This window comes from Emydura macquarii, unplaced genomic scaffold, assembly GCF_026122565.2.
Source record: "Emydura macquarii macquarii isolate MOO-44397 ecotype Brisbane River unplaced genomic scaffold, CSIRO-AGI_Emac_v2 contig_2422, whole genome shotgun sequence".
Lineage (NCBI taxonomy): Eukaryota > Metazoa > Chordata > Testudines > Chelidae > Emydura > Emydura macquarii.
In genome coordinates, this window is record NW_027132559.1 from 43,256,288 (window position 1) to 43,274,675 (window position 18,388).

The 18,388-nt window shown below is 42.9% G+C and overlaps 1 protein-coding gene across 1 annotated transcript in view; it reads left to right on the forward strand.

Moving 5' to 3' along the window:
- Positions 1 to 18,388, forward strand: part of MYO3A (myosin IIIA) — a 175,805-nt gene that overhangs the window by 15,483 nt on the left and 141,934 nt on the right. Inside the window, exon 3 of the mRNA XM_067562387.1 lies at positions 10,265 to 10,399. Coding sequence (XP_067418488.1) covers positions 10,265 to 10,399 — 135 coding nt within the window. The remainder of the gene's footprint in view (positions 1 to 10,264; positions 10,400 to 18,388) is intronic.

The following is an 18,388-nucleotide window of genomic DNA, read 5'->3' on the forward strand; positions in this document are numbered from 1 at the left end:
GTTTTATTAAGATAAACATAACCAAATATATCAAGTTAACATATTTATCTTCCCCCATAAAATGAAGACGATATCCTTCCTGTTATAGATGGAATGAATATTCTATTCATAGTCCGTCTCTCTCTTTCACTCACTTCTTATTATAATGGAGCAAGCCACATAATATCGGAGTCCCCCTCAGGAGACAATAACCTCTATTAAATCACAGCAGGACAGTGGTCAAATTTTCCTCTCAATTTCCCTGAGGCAGCCATGGCTATGGTGTATCTATTGTGGCCTTTAACTTTTTTGTTTTTAATTTATTCTCTTCTCCTACCAGACACACACAGTCCGTCTTCTCCTCCCTTTTTACCTTTATCTCCTTCTCCTTCCCCCCCCCCCCCCGCCCCATCCTCCTCTCTTCTTCCTTCTCCGCTTAATTCCTGTTTTGAAGTTTCTGTGGGAACACTAATTTTGAAGAATTAGTTTTACTTTTTCATTTGGAAGGCAGGTTGGTGGTGATTCTGGCCTCCGCTGGTAATGAGATCCAAAGTCTGTGTCCTATGGCTAAGAGAACCTCCCTCCCATTCCCATAAGCTTCATACTTAAGTTCCACAGGAACTCTGAAGTTTTTAACTTTAAGATGTCATGGGAGGTCATCACACAGAGAGAGGCTCTGAGGTATGTTCAAGGTCCTACTGGGACTGGCCTAAGTTTAACAATGAGATGTAATTTCACCCAGTATTTGATGGGTAGCTGGTGTACTGAGATGAGCACTGAGGCGGCAATTTATGAGCAGTTATGTTTGAATAGAGGGCAAGGTGAAAACAGAGGTTGGAACGTCAAAGCTTTTTCTTATTTCGCCAGCAGCATTTGCATTTTGTCTGGATTCAGCTTTAGGCAGCTGATGTAGGTGCTGGTCTGGGCCAGACAGAGTTTGGAAGGCAGTACTTTCTCAGTTCTCATGTTCCAATAACCAACTTTGAAGTGTTTCCTTTCTGCCAACACCAACCTTTTTTAGTCCTCACTTCCAGAGACTGGGTTTCACCAGAACCTTCATGCAGCATGTGAGTGATCAATGGCATTCTCTGCTGAGCAGCCATTTTTACTGGAATGGTAGGCTGGTTCTATTTCTATCATCAGAGAGGATTTGGGGGTTGAGGGGAGGGTTCTTTGTTTGTTTTAACCAAGATAAGTGGTTCACCTTGTGCTCAATCTGCCCCACTTCATCCAGACTTGGGACACGCAGCCACATCAAACTGCAAGCAGGCGGTTACGTTTGAAACATTCGTTCTCACATTCCAAGATCCCACAGCTCATGAGGGAGAAGGACAAATATGGACTCCAAATCTTGGGCAGCAATGATAGCAGCCTGAGAGATATGGATAAGAAGCACTTTAAGAAAGAAGAAAACATCTAATCTATTCAGGTTGTAGTAACAATGTGCACTCAGAGGGAGTGGCACTCATTATGACAGGTTCCTAGTTGATAACTGATTTTTTTCCCCAAGGAATCTATTAACCAATGCATCTTCTATGCCAGATTCCAAAACAGATGCCCAAAGATGTCAATCGTACAGGGCTGTGCTCTGACAGAAGAACAAGTGATGAGAATTGTGACGGGGGGGGAAGCCAGCCCGCTGCCACCAGAACCCTAATTAAGAGGGAAGTGGAGCCAGCTGGAAGAGCCTGCAGGGACGGGGCTAGCGAGGAGCAGCTGGTAGGCTCACTCAGCCAAACCCTATAAAGGCTGAGGGGAGCATGGCAGCAGGGAAGCCGCAAGGGAAGGGGCGAGTGCTCAGCCTGCATGGGCGAAGCCACAGTTGGAGGCAAGCTGCCCTAATTAGGGGGCTGAGACTGTGTGGCGCTAGCCTGGGACTGTAGCTCCATATAGTTGGTGGTGGGCAAGCCTGTAAATAAAGAGCAACAGTGGGAGCACGAAGCTGAGGACTGTGTGTGGTTTGTGGGCACAAAGGACCTGACGAGCAGGGAGGCCTGCATGAACCTGCTACAAGGATAAAAATAAGTTCTATAATTTCTTCCAAAGTGTGATTGGAATACCAAAATATGATTTACTCCTTGTGATGGGCTACTTTAAGCCTAAAGTAGTGTGTCAGAATCAAGGAATGGAAAGAGCAATGTGGAAGCATGGGCTGTGAATCCCTCTCAGAGAGGTGGATTACTTCTTCAAAATGGGAGAACCCCTCCTGTTGACGTAGGGGGAGTCTATGCTGAAGCAGTGCTCCAGCCATGCTGCTGTATCATTTCAAGTGTAGACAAGTCCTTAATTAACTCATTATACAGTTTGTCTTGGAACTGTCCTCACGTGATCAGCAGACAAAAGCTCAGAGTGAAGCTTCAAAAGCTGAATCTACAGGTCAGAGTTTGCAGTCCCCTCCTCCTGAATACTTCTTAGGAATTCCACTTAGTATTTATTGTCCCAAAAGATAATTTTTCTGCCAATTGTTCAATATAGTCTTTTGAAGCCTGCAGTACTTCCCAGTGATTGCATTCATCCTGCCTTCCTTTTAAAGAAGTTCCATACAGTCTCCTAATAATATAAAGATTTGCATTTTAAATACAATGAACTCCTAAAATAGTTAAAAGTAATTCAAGGATATTTATCCGGGATATTGTAGGAAGTTACTATAACTGTCACACCCTCTTCCCTCCTAAAGACATTTGTAAAGAAACATGAAATTCACCAGATGGCAAAGCAAAAAACAGATGGATCAATCTGCATCAGCTCGAGATACAGATCATCTGTCCAAGACAAGGGCATATCGAGCAGCAGATGTCAGCAGCAATCACAATCTTTGTATTGCCAAACTGAAATTAAAATGGAGAAAGATCAACTTGAAATGGAAAGTGGCAAAGAAAACCAACACTACAGAACTGAGAACAAAATATTACTGTGAGAAATTCCATCTTGAGCTAAGGAACAGCTCTGATTCACTGCCAGAGGCAGAAGAAGGTGAGACACTGACTGGACCTGAAGAAAAATGGGCAGTGCTCAGAGACATGATACAAATTGCAGCAGTTTCAGTGAGATATCAGCAGAGACACAGCAAGAATTGGATAAATCAAGCGATATGGCGGCATATCAAGGAAGGAAAAGCACTGCCAGGAAAACTCCTGAATGCTAAGAGCAATTAAATATTGGGGAGGAAACAAAGGAGAAGTACAAGAAAGCAGACAGAACGGTGAAAAGCAAGAAAGGATAAATGGAGCTTTGTTGAAGACCTAGCAGCTGAAGCTGCTGCTATGATAGGAAGTTAGTCATTTACCTAGTGACTAAAACTTCAAAACAGGAAACAGGCCAAAAAAAAAAAAAAAAAAAAGGATAGATGGAAAAATGCTTACAACTGAAGTAGAACAGAATAATGACTGGGCAAAGCTTTTCAAAGAAGCCCTCCACAAGCCTAGCCCTACCTCAGCACTAGTGTTCAATGGAACATGAACTAAATCAGCTTGAGATCAACAGTCTACTGGAGACTTCAGAAGTACAGGATAGAGTCAAGAAGCTGAAAAACAACAAAGCAATGGGAGATGATCAAATCACAGCAGAAATGCTAACAGCACTTGACACTACCTTCACCCTCCCCCCCCCAATGAAACTGGCAGAGCTGTTCAATGCCTGACCAATGGAAACATGGAATTACTGTCAGACTATCCAAAAACGGTGATCTTACTGACTGTAACAATTAGACAGTAGTATGACTCCTCGCCATTGTAGAGAAAGTCTTCTGTGTTGTGATACTGCACAGAATGAAAGAGCAGAAGATGAAAAGCTTGGAGAAGAACAGGCTGGATTCAGACCCTAGAGATCCTGTGTAGATCAAATGTTCACACTAAGACCCATCACAGAAGAATGTATAGAATGCTCTGCCGCAATGGTACAAACAGTGGCATTCTTCAGGGGGATTGCCTCAGGGAAACTTGTGGTGTAGTCCATAACTAGCAAAATATTACAGAATCCCATGGTATTCCTTTTCAGGAGTCTTATCAGGTCCATGGCCACCTGCTCGAAGGGGGTCCCGACTATGTGGAGAGGGACTAGCAAAGCCTTCATCACTGCGGCGGGGGCTACCAGCTGGCCTTCGGGGCAGGAAGCACAATAGTCCCGGACATAGTGGTAGATGCCTGGCCAACAAAATCAGGTTAGGGTCTGGCCAGGGTCTTCTCATACCCCAGGTGGCCGGCGGCAGGAACATCATTGGCAAGGCATAACACTGCCTGGTAATCACACTGGGAGACTACCAGCTGGGACCAGGGTTTGTGGGTTTGGGCATCCTGGTCGACCTGATACAACTGACCTTGCCTAAGCTTGAACTGGGGCCAGGGCTGGGGCTGTCGGGGGTCGGTCACCACACCATCCATGTAGGTCAATTGTTCGTACTCTCTGCTCAGCGTGGGGTCCTCCTCTGGTCACGGCCAAAGTCAGTGGCCGGGTCTAGGCCAGGTCCGTCTCTCTCTTCCTGGGTTAGTTCGTCTTCCTCCTGGATGTTTGGAACCTCTCTCTTGGTTGAGGGGTTATCTGGGCCTGGTTACTCCTGCTCTGTTTTGGCATCATCAAGGGGCTCTCCTTCCAGGGCCAGCTGTACCAGAGGGTCCTTGAGGCCCACTTTTCTTGGTGATCCTCAGACGGGACTGGCCAGAATTCCCTCCGCTACTAAGTATGGCACATCTGGGGCCACGTCCACAGCCATTATCCAGGTCATGCCATCGATTTGCTAGGGAGACCTGGACCATGGGGTAAGTTTTCACATCTCCATGCACACACCGGAGTCAAACTTGCCCTAGGAGTTGGTTGCCTGTCAAGACCAGCTGCCCTCATATCATGGTTTGTCCGCACCTGGAGTCCACTAGGGCTCACAGGGACCTCCCCTCAAGGTCTATGGGGACTGTCACTTTCACAGTCTGTTGTTGACAGGCATGGCCCTCTCCAGTATAGAGCTTGCTGAATGAGCAAGCGCTTGTTGGGCCTTGATGTGGTAGGAGTCCTTACTGATTGTTCACACAACTGGGACCTCCAGCAGCCCAAAAGTACTGCATCAGGTGGAGTGCTGCCTTCAAAGTGGTGAGCTTGAGTCACAGGACTCCAGCTCCGCCCTTTGATCCCAATTGGCGGAGGAGCCGCTGCTGTTCCTGAAGCCAAAAATCCTGTTGCTTCCACTGGTTCTTGACCCAGCTTGCCAGCAGCTGGTCCCTTCCATGGTGTAATCTACTGCGGGGGAGTGAGGAACCGACACAGGCCCCATTTAGTCCAGGGAGCAGGCGATGTCACTCCTCTATACATGGTGGAGAATGTGGACGTGTCCGTTTGTTAATCTTGGAGGAAGGCCTCATCCCCTCACAGCTGCAGCTGTGTGGGATACACTTAATACAGGGGAATTAGTTTTCCATTGTCTGTAGCCCCTAAGCCTTCAAGCAGGGTGGGGTCGAGTAAGCAGTCTCTGTAGCCCTGGCCCTCGGGCAGGGCGGGGCAGGCAAATCAATCTATGGCTCCAGACAGAGCGAACTAGCAATTAGATAGGCCCGGTCCTTCAAGCAAGGCAGGCAGGCAAAGAGTCTATGGCCCCGGCCCTCGGTCAGAGCGGGGCAGGCAGAGCAAGCAGTCTACAGCCCTGGCCCTTCAAGCAGGGTGGGGCATACAAAGCAAAAGGTCAATAGCCCTTGTCTAGGGCAGGGTAAGCAAAGCGAGCCGGGGACTATCTATCAAGGCTTTGCAGGTCAAGGGGTGGTAAACCCAGGGTGTGGATGGCCAGGGGAGAGGGGGACGCAGGCCCACCTGACTCCACTGTGCCCCAGCCCAGAGCCCTAGCAGTGGCAGGGTGTCCCACCACTGGGTCAGCGGGGCTCCATCCAAAACTCGCTGAGAGGTGCTCAGGGTTGAGTGCAGCCAGACTGAGATCGGCTACCCATGTACCTGTGGTCCAGGTTGTAGCCCACTTCCTCATGGTAGAACATGAGGGGCAGTCCCAGCAGGCCCTCGGCATCACTGGTGTCCAGCAGGTCGTCTAGGTCACAGTGTCCAGGTAGTTCCTCTGTCTTGCAGGGGGCCAGTAGCTCTGGCAGCTCCTCCAGGTCAAAGGGGCCAGGTAGTTCCTCTAGCTTGCAGGGCCCAGGTATCTCCAGCAGGTCTGTGGAGCTCCAGCCGGTAGGCAGCCCTGGAAGCTCCTCCACAGGGCCAGGGTCCAGGTAGCTCTAGCAGGTCCTTGGAGCTCCAGCTGGTAGGCAGCCCTGGCAGCTCCTCTGCAGGGCAGCAGCCAGGTTCTGGTCCCAACATCAGGGGAGACGTCCTCCTCCTTTGGCCACTCTCTCTCTACTGAGCTGGAGGGCCTGCCCTTTATACTTCCTGTTCCTGCCTTGGACATGCCACCCCTCTGTTTCTGGCTTGGTGGGTGTGGTGTCTCTGAGCCCACCCTCTGGGGTTTGAGTGGCAGTTCCTCCCTATCAGTCTCGGAAGGAAGGCCATGCCCCCTCGCTATACTTAGGTATTTTCCCATTGAACCTCAACTTCTTCCTCATGGGCTGGTGGCAGAATGCTTCTAGGCTCTTCTTGCCACCACAGTTGCTGCATCTCTCTGGGAAGAAGCACCACCTCCTCTGGCAGCTGGCCAGGTTGTTGATGAGGAGTCAATTAAATTAACTCATCTGTTATGGGAAGGAGCATGGTGGACAGTTAACACACTATCATCTGCTGGTATCCAAAACTCCTTGCAGTAGAACCCCTGGATCACCTCATAGGGACAATAACTCTACCCCAATCCCTGTACTCCACCCTGTGTTCAACCTCCAACCCCCACACAGGAGATGTCTCCTCACCTCACAAGTGTGGAGTTGGTACACTACATCGCCCATTCTCCCTAAAAAAAAAAAAATCCTAATTTAAAAAAAAAAACAAATAAAAAGGAATGATAACGATGAACTACGTTCTGAAGTAATTGATGTTTTTCAGAAACACCATGGAAAACTCGGTAAATGTTTGACTTTGTAAATAATTTAATTAACAATGCAAACAAAGGAAACCCAAGCAAAGTTAAGAATGAAGATAGATAACACCAAGCCCTCATCCCTCACCCCCAACAAACAGTCATCACTAGCAATCATAGGAGTATTCATGCATAACAGCTGTTGAGTGCTCTTTGCATTGGTTTCAGAGAACATTGTTAAGAAGTTATGTGTGAAGCACCTTCCACAACCTCTCTTAGCTGTTCCGTGACGTTCAAGCAAATAGTATCATGATTTCCCTTGCCTGCTGGGAACCAGGAGTAGTATGCAGATGGGTGGGATCCAGCTGTCTGTAACAGCTTTGATAACCAGATCTTGTGTCCACTCTGTCCAAAAGTATTCACATTTGGTTTCACATATGTTGTGGAAAGAACTAAATTCCACTATAGTAAGGAGTCCCATGGTTGCCATTTTGGCATCCATGGGGTCTACAAGCATCGCCAACATGCTTTTAGCTACCCACACAGCCACCATTCTGCAGTCTGTGGTTGAATTCCCTCTTTCTTGGTCCATCAGTGTCAGGATAAGGCTTCATGAGCCAGGTTGAGTGGATATGGGGGGACCCCCAAAACATCCACCATACAGAACCACATTGTTTCTGAGGAATAAAGTCCCTTCTTCCCCCTTAAAGTAAATCCCAATCTCCTGAACACCCAGGTCTCATGGAGCTTTCCAATATGTCCAGTGTTCATGTTCTTTAATCAGTCCTTGTAGTCCACTAAGCCTTGGAAAAAAAGAGTGAATAGTATCCTTTTCAGTTCACATACTCGCTCACCAGTTTCGATGAGCATTGGGCTGTATGCTCTGTCAATGGCCCTGGCACAGTTGGAAAACCCTGTCCTCTGAAATCTAGCTATAATTTCAGGGACTTGGGTTATTGCAACCACCCAGGCGTAAATGAAGTGGTGATAGCTTGGCAAACCTGTACAGCCACAACCCCGACAGCTGACTTCCAACTCCAAAGTGGCTTTTAGCTGACCCATAGCTGTCAGGTTTTACCGGTTCCCAAAGGGCAATAGCCACTGGCTTCTGCCCTGGTATGGGTTTCTGAAATTGAGTGGTCTGGCCCTGGAGGATTGCTGCAAGCTGCTCAAACAACCCTATGAAGGTTTGCTTCCTCATTCTGAAGTTCTACAGCCACTGGTCAGCATTCCAGGTTTCCAAGATTATATGGTCCCACTACCCCATGCTGGTTCTCCAGGACCAGAAGTGGTGGTCCAACCTTGGTCATACCACTGCAATCCCAGCATTGAAGACATTTGTTCCATGACACCCTACTGGATTTTTATTCACCTTGTTGGTCATACAGCCATATTTCTTAATTGATTCTGTCCAATATCCAGTACTGCATCACTTGAACATTTGTCCCATGAGCAGCAGAAGGAGTAGAATGAAATTCTCATGGACTTTTTCCATATCTTCCATGCAGTTGGGCAGAAGAGAGGGTGAGCAGGAGCTGCCAGTGCCAAATGCAGCATACAGTACCAGCAATATGCAGCAAGGTGTTTTCCAGAGTGTCTACTGTGATGCACAGGACTCTGGGACTCTGCCCCAGAAATGGTATTGCTACTGTCACATTGAAAAGGAATAGTGTGGACATGTGTACACACTTGTGCACAGAGTATACCCATGCCTAGCACAGTGTATGTGGATATAATTCAGGTATGGAGTACCCAACCTAGCAGTACACGCACAACTAACTGGGGAAGTGCACTAGTACAGACATACCTTATATGTGACCGAGATGACTGCTGCTGAGATCCCCATGTCCCCAAGTGAAGATGAAATACCTTCACACCTTGACTGCAGCAGAGCCCAGGAGCACCCTTCTCTGGGTGCTGGCAAACTCCCAGGCACTCTGGGGCTTCATCTTGTATGGAGATCCTGGGGTGCACTGTTTCAGAAACCCCAGACAATATAAAACCTTCTTCAAAAGTACTAACAGGTTCAGTGGGACCCAAAAAGAAGTGGTGGGGTCTTGTCACATGCATTTGCAGGGACGGGGAACTCAACAACAATGATATTTCTTTAGGGCTCCCTTTCCCCCATTTATTACTCTGTCAATGAAAGGGGTGTGAACAGAGTAACAGTGGCTATTCTGACTTCACATTAAAGGAGAACTCAGGTGCCTTTGGTGAATGCAAGCTAAATTATTTAGTATTCTTTGGATTATAACAGTTTGGGGAGAGCTGAAACTGAAATTAAAACAGAAAGATCAACTTCAAACAGAAAGTGGCATATTTGCCATTTTCAGTCTCAGTGCCTGTCACAATACCTGGATGTTGATATACACACTATGTGCGACGTTTTAAAATACACCTAGCTTGGTGGTAAGTTTTCAAAACATATTAAATGTTTTTCAGTGCAATTAATTAACTTATTTATTATTTGTATTGCAGTAGGGCCTACGGGCCCTAGTTGTGGATTACAGCTCCATTTTGCTAGCCAATGTACAAATACAGCACAAATATTCTAAGTGTAAGACAAGAGACAATAGGTAGACACTGACAGAGAGATGGAGGAGCACAAGAAACCAATGAGATAATATTGGTCAATGAGATTGGTTGAATCTCTCTCGTAAATTATTTCACAATCAGTCTTGATGCTGTCATATTATAGTAACTTTTTCCTTATAATCAAATATCTTATTTAGCAAAGGCTGCTAATATACTGGGGCTGGACTCACACCTGCTGGCGCAGAGAGAGAGAAGTGAATCCAGATTGTACCTTCCAGAACCCAGCCCTTAGCCCCAGAGAAGAGATTCACAATTGAAGGGAGAGCAGGTTGTAGGAATATTGTCTGTTCTGCCTCAAGGTGATACCAGGCAAGAAAAGCTGCAAATTCTCCCAGGGACTAAATAGCAATCTTTCTGGCTGAAGTTACAATCAGTATTGCCCACCGTTGGGTCTATGCCAGCTTCATGCAGGCTTCCATGTAGAGGATGTTGTGAGCACCTGGAACTACTGTAGTTTCTTCTTCCCCCATGCTTCTGATGGACTTTCTGCCACCATATGCTTTGGCTTAAATTGACATGACAATGTAAGCCAGAGATGACTTTAGCCTTAATTCTTTATAATTAAATATATGCAGTAGGGCATTTTGACTGAACAGAACTGAATATATGTTTTATAGTGTTGTAAAGGGTGCACTAATATTTGATTTGACTTTGGTTTATATTTAGACAAAGTTTGAATAGACTGCACACTGTGTCAATTTTCATATAGCCTTGGGGTTGCTAACTGCTATTTATTTTTGTGATATGCGGCACTAGGATATTGATGAAGAAATTGAAGCTGAGTACAACATTTTGAAAGCTCTCTCTGATCATCCCAATGTAGTCAAGTTCTATGGAATGTACTACAAGAAAGATGAGAAGAATGGAGACCAACTTTGGCTGGTTCTTGAGGTAGATAATTTGTAATTATTTAATTTTATTATTTTAAAAAGCAGTTTTCTCCCTGACAACATACTTCATTTGCAAACCCATCATATCAAACACAGCACATCTGTTTGACATTTTTCTCCAATATAGCTACTCAAGTGCATAGATGCCATCACTAGCCCCTCCTGTGTTCTCCAATCATTCTTTGATTTTTATCTGCTTCCTGACTAATCATTTAGAATATTTATTCTAACGTTAATGTTACTTAAATGTCTTTACAGTTAAGTTCCTATTAGCACTTGTACCTATTAAATACTCCTATTTTAATTAGTTTCTCATATAACCACTTTTTTCCTTTGGTGAAGATTGGCATACAGATCTCTATCTGAAAGTGTTTGTTTAAACAACAAGGAGTTAGGATTAAATATGCTGTATCCTGTTAATGTGATGTGCTTTTCAACGTTATAGTAGAAGGGAATTAAATTCAGAGGTTTTATGTGTATAAAAACCAAACAAAACAATAATAAAACAAAAAACTATCCACCTTCTGCCTTCAGTCTCTTACCAATTTCCTGTTGATGTCAATAGGAATTTCCCATGTTGAACAAAGGGAAACTAAGACCTGTAATTTCCGTGCTTTATTCTTTAATTATGATTAATAAAACAACTCAGGCATAAAAAAGTACATTTGAAAAATGGCATTAAAGTCCACAAGGGCCAGTCCTGCAAGTCCTTCACAGATGGAATTCCCACTGACTTTCCTATGAAAGCATTTGCAGGATTGGACCCTAGATGCCAGAAATGCAAATGAACACTTACGGCTATGCAAAGCATGCTTCATTTATCTTGAAAGTCAAGACTCTTGTTGTTCCCTGGATAACGATGGGTTGAAAAATTATTTCTTTTACCATTTGCTTGCTAAATTAGGGAATACAGAACTTCCTCAATATAAAACCTAACAAGTATTATAGGCTTATCCTGTAAATAAAGAGAGAGAAATTAGTGTGTAGTATTACAGAATATTAATTGAGGGCCGGAGTTTCAAAAAGGCTTATGTCCATAATCAGGGCCAGATTTTCAGAAGAGTTCAGCTCCCATTTATGGGCCAAAAAGAGTAGCCAGATTTTCAAAATGAGTCAGCACATTGCGTGTGGAGCCTCTTTAAAAATCTAGGCCTAGTTGTAGGTGCTGATCATTTGAAATGCTGGTCCTGAACTGTTTTGAAAACTCTGGCCCCTATAGTGTTGCTGCAGAATTATCAGGGTAGGATGGGGTCTGTGTAAAGTGTTTTAGTTCAAGTTTGTATTTTAGGGTTTTTTTCCCCTGTGGATTTGCTTCTAAATTTTGAAAACTAACATATGCCTTGGCAGCATTTCAATTTTTTTAAATTTTTTTTTTACATTCGGCATACATAGGTTTGCTCTTTACTTTAAAGGTATGCATGTTATGGTATACTCTTCTTTTGAATTCATTACCCTCATTGTACATGTGAAAAGCAAGTCACTTGTCTTTATACACAGACAAACATAAATCAAGGAATCTAGTAAATTTTAATGTTTGTGTATATCTGTATGGACAGATGGAATTTAAACTTCAAATAGCAGATAATTGTACCTTTTGATTACTGAAGATTTCCTACTTTTAATAAAAGATGTTTACTGTGAAAAAAAGTTTAATGTGAAAGCAATGCCTTTGTTGAAGTATTATCTTATTTTATTCTGTCTATAGCTTTTTATGGCCATTTTACCTGTTTTTTTTTTTTTTTTTTTTTTTTTTTTTTGAGCTTGGCATAGTTACCTTACAAATTATAAAAATGAATATACCTTCTGTTTGTTTTAAATATTTATTATTAAATACTTATTACTGTAAATATGTCCAGGAGGAAGAAATTGTATAGATTCCTATATGTAGTGTTTAGTCATTCTCCTTGTCTGTCTGGTCTAGTGACCTCTGTTTTAGAGAACTCTGTTTACATTGGAATGTTCTTCAGAGAAAACTGATTTGTTCTTTTAGGGTAGAAATTAGGCCTGTTGCTTCCCCCATGCAGTGCAAATTCTGTGTCTGTTCTTGCGGCGTTTCCCTTTACATCTAACTTCAGGAAGGGGGCTTATCTCCCATCCTCTCCATTGAAAAAACATCCAGAGGTTCCACTCCTCCATGTATACTATGAGCAATGCTCTGAAGCAAAAGGACATTCCTGCATTCTCAGGAGCTCCCCTGATACACCCATCCCCCATCCCAACCCCCAGGAACTCACCTCACTGTGGGGGTGAGGGTATAAGATTCCATAGAGTGGAGGAAGAAACCATGCAAGTTACTGCAGCTTTGAAACCTTGGACCTGATAGGTTTAAAGGGTGAAGAATCCAGTTGAGAGAGCTGATCCTGACCTCCTTGGAAGTCCACAGAGCTAGAGTTACATGAAGGGGCTTCTGCAGGGTTAGGGGAAGGCAGAACTTACTACTAAGGCCATACTCCCTGCTTTTCCCTGCTTTCATGCCCCAAGCTGGAATCTGTGGGTGTTGTCTCATCTCCAAGCCGTTTGAGGATGGGAGTATGGGGGCTCAACCCCCTATATTAATTCAGAGGCTACTTCTCCTAAGTATATAAAAATAATAACATTATAATCTGTAAGTAGCACAAATTAATAAGAAAGTGGTAGAGGGCTAATGAGATATAGGCCTGATCGCCACCCTTGTGATAACCCAGACAATTTTATCACTAATAAAGTGAGAATAAAAACTCCTACTGCTAAATGAGGATGATGTTATTTTAAGTGTGCGTGCGTGTGCATAGAGGGTGGAATGCTATATCAGTGGGATGCTGCTGGGGAATAACAAAGAAGCTGTTATAGATGAGCACTTGGGCACTATGGCGAATGAGTATGGTACAAAAAGCTAGACAGATCAGATGGATGGTGGGATGCTCAAATGCCAAAAACAAACACCACAGTTGAAGTCTGCCAAGGTGGACTTGTGAAAATTTGCAGCCAGCATGTCCACACACCATGCACACAGTCTTGGCAAAGAAACAGTAAATGGAGTGGGACAAAAGAAGGTGTCATCTGAGGGAAAAACTTCAGGACATCGACTAAAAATAGTTGATATTAGTGAGGAATTTCTGGGTTCAGGAGCACCCAGTGACCCAAAAGTTTGGTTTCAAATACAATCCCACTGCAGTGTGCAAACAAAATTAGTTGGGGCAAAGGTAGATCATGTCTCTGTTTGCATATGTGATTCAGACATTTTTCAAGGAACTGGTTGGAATGCCAGAGTTACATTTCCACTGCCTTATCTCTTTAAGACTTGGACTCTGATAACAGATCAACAACATGCAAATCTAGTGAGCAGGGTGTGTTTCTAGCAGAGGTCTGACCTTCTTGGAGACATGTCAGCACTGGGCTGTGTGAGCTATGTTTTCTGATTCTCACAGAAATTGTAATGGACATTTCCTGTTTAAATATCAACCTGGTCTGTGAGTGTAATACCTGGCGGAAATCTCTACAGAAAGTTGCATATGGGGAGTCAGATATCCACACTGAAGCTCACATATTTGGCCTATACCCCTTTTCTAAGGTGGATACAACAAAACCTGTGAAGCTAGGCTGCCACAAAAACGAAGAAGTAAGAATTACATACAGATTATTGATCTTGGAGGGAAGATTAACCATGATGGCATAGCTACAGTCCACTGGAGTGAGACACTGTGTGACATAACCGCACAAGTCTGTGAAATTATAATTTTTTCTATATTGCACTTCTGTCATTTTAGTTTTCATTAGCATTAGGACAAGAAGGTGGTGTTCAGATCTGAATCAGATTAATGTTGAGGCTTGAGTTTCAAGATTCAAGGCCAAAACCGAGCTAGTTTATAAATGTAGATTAGAAAGTGCTAGACTTGGCAGATGTTTTCATGAGATTTCAGTCCCATATAGCAGAAATATCACAAAATCTTCTGAACTCATGATATTAGCTATCTGAATGATGAAAATCTCATGATCTTAGCTGTCACCTTGTTCAAAAAGAATGGCTGTTCTTGCATGACTTCGGCCATTTCTGAACATTAAGCAGAAAACAGGCCCTCTGTTGAAACTGAACTCCCTGACATTCAAAGGGATGAAGGTTGGAGGTTCAGTTTTTGAGCATCTCTAGTTTTAATGAGATCTGACGCCTTTAGTTCACTAGTTGATTACTGTGAGGGTTTAGCTGAAAGGAGATGCATGAAGTAACATCCATGATGTTAACAATCCAGGCTGATGATATTGTTCTCTGAGTAGAAATCATTAAACCAGATGAGCATAAAGAAATACTTGTCTACAATGATAATGGAGTCGGGGACCCCGGTAACAACATATACATTCCCTGACTTGGCTACAGCACAGCTGAAAGTTGAATTTAGATGGCATCTATAGTTATGACGACTCAGCACTAAGGCTGAAATTTTGATTTTTAAAACTGCCTAGAGATTTGGAGGCCCAGGTCCTATTAAAATTAATGGAACTTGGTGTGACATGCTGTACCACATGTAAACCCTTTAGTGTGGTTTATGTATCATTCATGTTCATCCGTGTAGTGTATTGTCTAATGCAAAGTATATCACGTAAGGTGTTTTTGGAATGCTCGTGATGCACTGAACATTATTGTTATAGTACCATGTTTCCTGCAATGTCATACATATGTATAGCCATGAAACTCTGCTATGTCATATCCCCAAATGTGTGTCTCAAATGGCTTGAATAGATGCAGACAAACACAAAGCTGAGAGTTAATGCCTCGCAGAGGCATGCATACAGGAACAATGAACTGACATGAGCACCTTTGAGCACTTTGGCTCAAGTGGAAGAAATCATGCCCATTGCCGGACATGGCCGATCACCTCACCCCAGGGGGTTGAGGAAACTTGTTAAAAGAGAAAGGCATGTTTGTTTTGGGGCTCTCCCTTGGAATCCATCTTCAAAGCAACATCAAGGACACTGACAACTGTGCACAGGATGGGAGAGGGGCTGGCTGCAAGAGGCATCGCAGCCAGCTGTGGGTAAGTTAACATCACAGACTGAAAAGCTATTGAAATATTAAGCTTAGTTTAGGATGCGAGTTACCTTTTAGTTAATTGTGACCAACTCCTTGATTCATATTAATCTCTTGATTCATAACAATCTGATTTTTAATCACTTAAAATCCTGCTGTAGTCAATAAATTCATTTGTTTTATCTAACACAGTTAATGTGGATTGAGTGTGGGTAGTGACAGAGCTGGTGCATATCAATTTCTTTGATAAATTGACGGACAAAGGTAAATGAGCTTACAGGGTGCAGCGTACAGCACTGAACTCTGTAAGACAGCCGTTCCCGGGGTTGCATCTGGGGGTGTTTGATGGGAGTCAAATCCATGAATGGCTGGCCAAAGCACTCCTTCACTAGGTCAGGGAGTGATTACTTGCAAGAGGCTGAGCATGGACTGACCCAGGAGTGGGTTGTCCACACAGCAAAGTCAGGGCCCAGGAGTGAGGGATTGGGGTGACAAAGCTACACACCAGTCCAGATTGTAGGCAGGGGGAACATCACACTTGGGTCTTCAAATCCCCTTGGTTGCTTTGAAAGTGTCAGCCTAAACTTCTAATTGTGTCATAACCAAATTAGGGCAACATTGGAGCTGACCTACAGAATCACACCAATAGTGCATCTGGTCCAATTTCTTGTCTCAGCAGTGGGCAGAACCAGATGTTTCAGAGGAAGAGTCAAGAAACTGCATAGCTTTTCATTCTGCACTTAGCTGCCTAGAGGGGAAGTTTCTTCCTAACCCTGTTAGTGACTGACTAATGTTTATAAAAAAAAAAAAAAAAAAAATTCTGTTAAAGTGAAATTTCTGATTTTCAGTCATGTTTAGTTTCCATTCATATTCATTGTACCTACCTACCTCCCAGGGATGACATGCAGAATAGTTAGTTAATGTTTGTAAAGCACTTTGAAGATGTAGAGTGCTATAGAAGTGTTAAATATCAGAAACAAGCCTGTGTGAGAATGGGAAATACTGTTCATTAAAATTTTGTTCCTCTTAAAAAACCAAATAGGGCACTTTTTTGATATAATAAAGCAGCAAGGAACATGCAATTAATCATGCCTTCTGACCTCCCCAGTCAGTGCTGATGTAATCAATTAGAAGTTGTCTAGAAGGTATTGGATGATGGTATAATATCAAAAAATATCTGACACAGAAAAATGTGTCAAAAGTGAACACATTTGTTGAAACAAAGTTGAGTGACTTTTCCCTTTTTCTCAGTGTATTATGCTGTGTACATGTATGGTGTATCTGATAGCATTTGCAGGATAAGTATGAAATTATTGCCTAGCATTCATCTCAAACTGTCAACACTCCATATCTTAGCACACTGTCAAATAAAGATTAAAAAATAAAGAAAAGCTAATAGTGCTAAACTAATAGTGCAAGAAGCTTTAAGCAACATATGATTCATTTATATAGTATAAATAACATTTTTGTAATTTTGGTTTCCCAATTCAGCATTTCTGAAGTAAATAGTCCACAACAGTGAACGTGAAGTAACAGTAATAGGCCTGTGTAGAATAAAAGTACACTTGACATTAAACTCACTAATATATTTCTTTGGCCTCATCCTGAGAGGTGCCGAATACCTGCACTGGCACCAGTGGGAGTTGTGCCTGTTCGGTATATCTAACAATCAAACTCATGATAGGGACAGTGCTTGAGAGGATTCTGCCAAGTTTACTAAGCTTTGTCATATGCATTTGGACGCGCATGCAGAAGAAATCTGCCTGTTCATTTGTTAAAAATCTATTATAACTGCAATGAACAGGCTGAGCAGCCTCATGTCAGCAGAGGTCAGTGTGATGAATTTGCTAAGAGGAAATCTGCTGCAGCTCTTTCTCTCCTATTTGGGAGGGTGATGGTTACTAGGAGAGGAAGGTTATGTGGCAATTAGGTGGCAGTCAGTGAGGGATGGATCACAAAGGCAGGATGTGTGAGGACCCTGAGCAGGGGCATAGTGGTCGAAGGCAGTCGGGGAGTGCTGTTTGGGACACACCAGGTGCTGGAGCCTTGGGGCCCAGCAACTAAAGCATCTCAAGTGCTTGTCTGAGCCATGGTGCACAAAACACCCTGCCAAGGACTATATCGGGACAAAGATTGGCACTGCGGCATTCCACAGATCCCATGGAGATTACCAAACTGTTTTTGCTACTGTCCTGCTACAGCAACCATATCAGATTAACAGATTTGATGGCACATATTTTAATAATTCAGGAATGTTGGTTCAATTTTTGAAAAACACCCACATCCCATTTTCAAAAGTGATGTAGGCACTTAGGAGCCTGAATCTCATTGGGGGTCAGTGTAATTTAGGATCCTAAATCACTTTTGAAAATGAGACATAAGCGACTAAATCATGTAGGCATGCTTGAAAATTTTACCCATCATCAATAAATATTCAATATTTAGGAAATAATGGACTTGCCTATTTTAATTATGGATGTTTCTGATTATACAAATAAGTAGAGCTGGTTGAAAAATTCACAACCAACAGTTGTCCATCAGAAAATGCTCTTTTGTCAAAATCAAAATGTTTGGCAGGAACATGTTTATTTCAGCAACATTTTTGATGGGAAAGTGTTGAAGTGAATTTTTTTGACTTTATTATTTTGATTATGCTGAAATATTTCATTTTTACTTGATCATTTAAGCTCATCTTATTTTACTTTATTATAACATTAATTTTTAAATTAAATGTTAAAATATAACATTATTCAATACTATAAAATATTTAATATTGTATATTATATTTCAACGTTATTGTAACATTTTGGTGTTTCTGGATTAAAATTTAGGAATTCTAACTTTACTTTTCATTCTGATTGAGAATGAAAACAAATTTTTAAAATGTCAGAATTCCCAGGGAACAAAAGTTCCATTTTCTGACCAGCTGTAATTAACACATACTTGTGCAGGCAACATTTTAAATAGCAAAAGTAAGGAACTGATAGC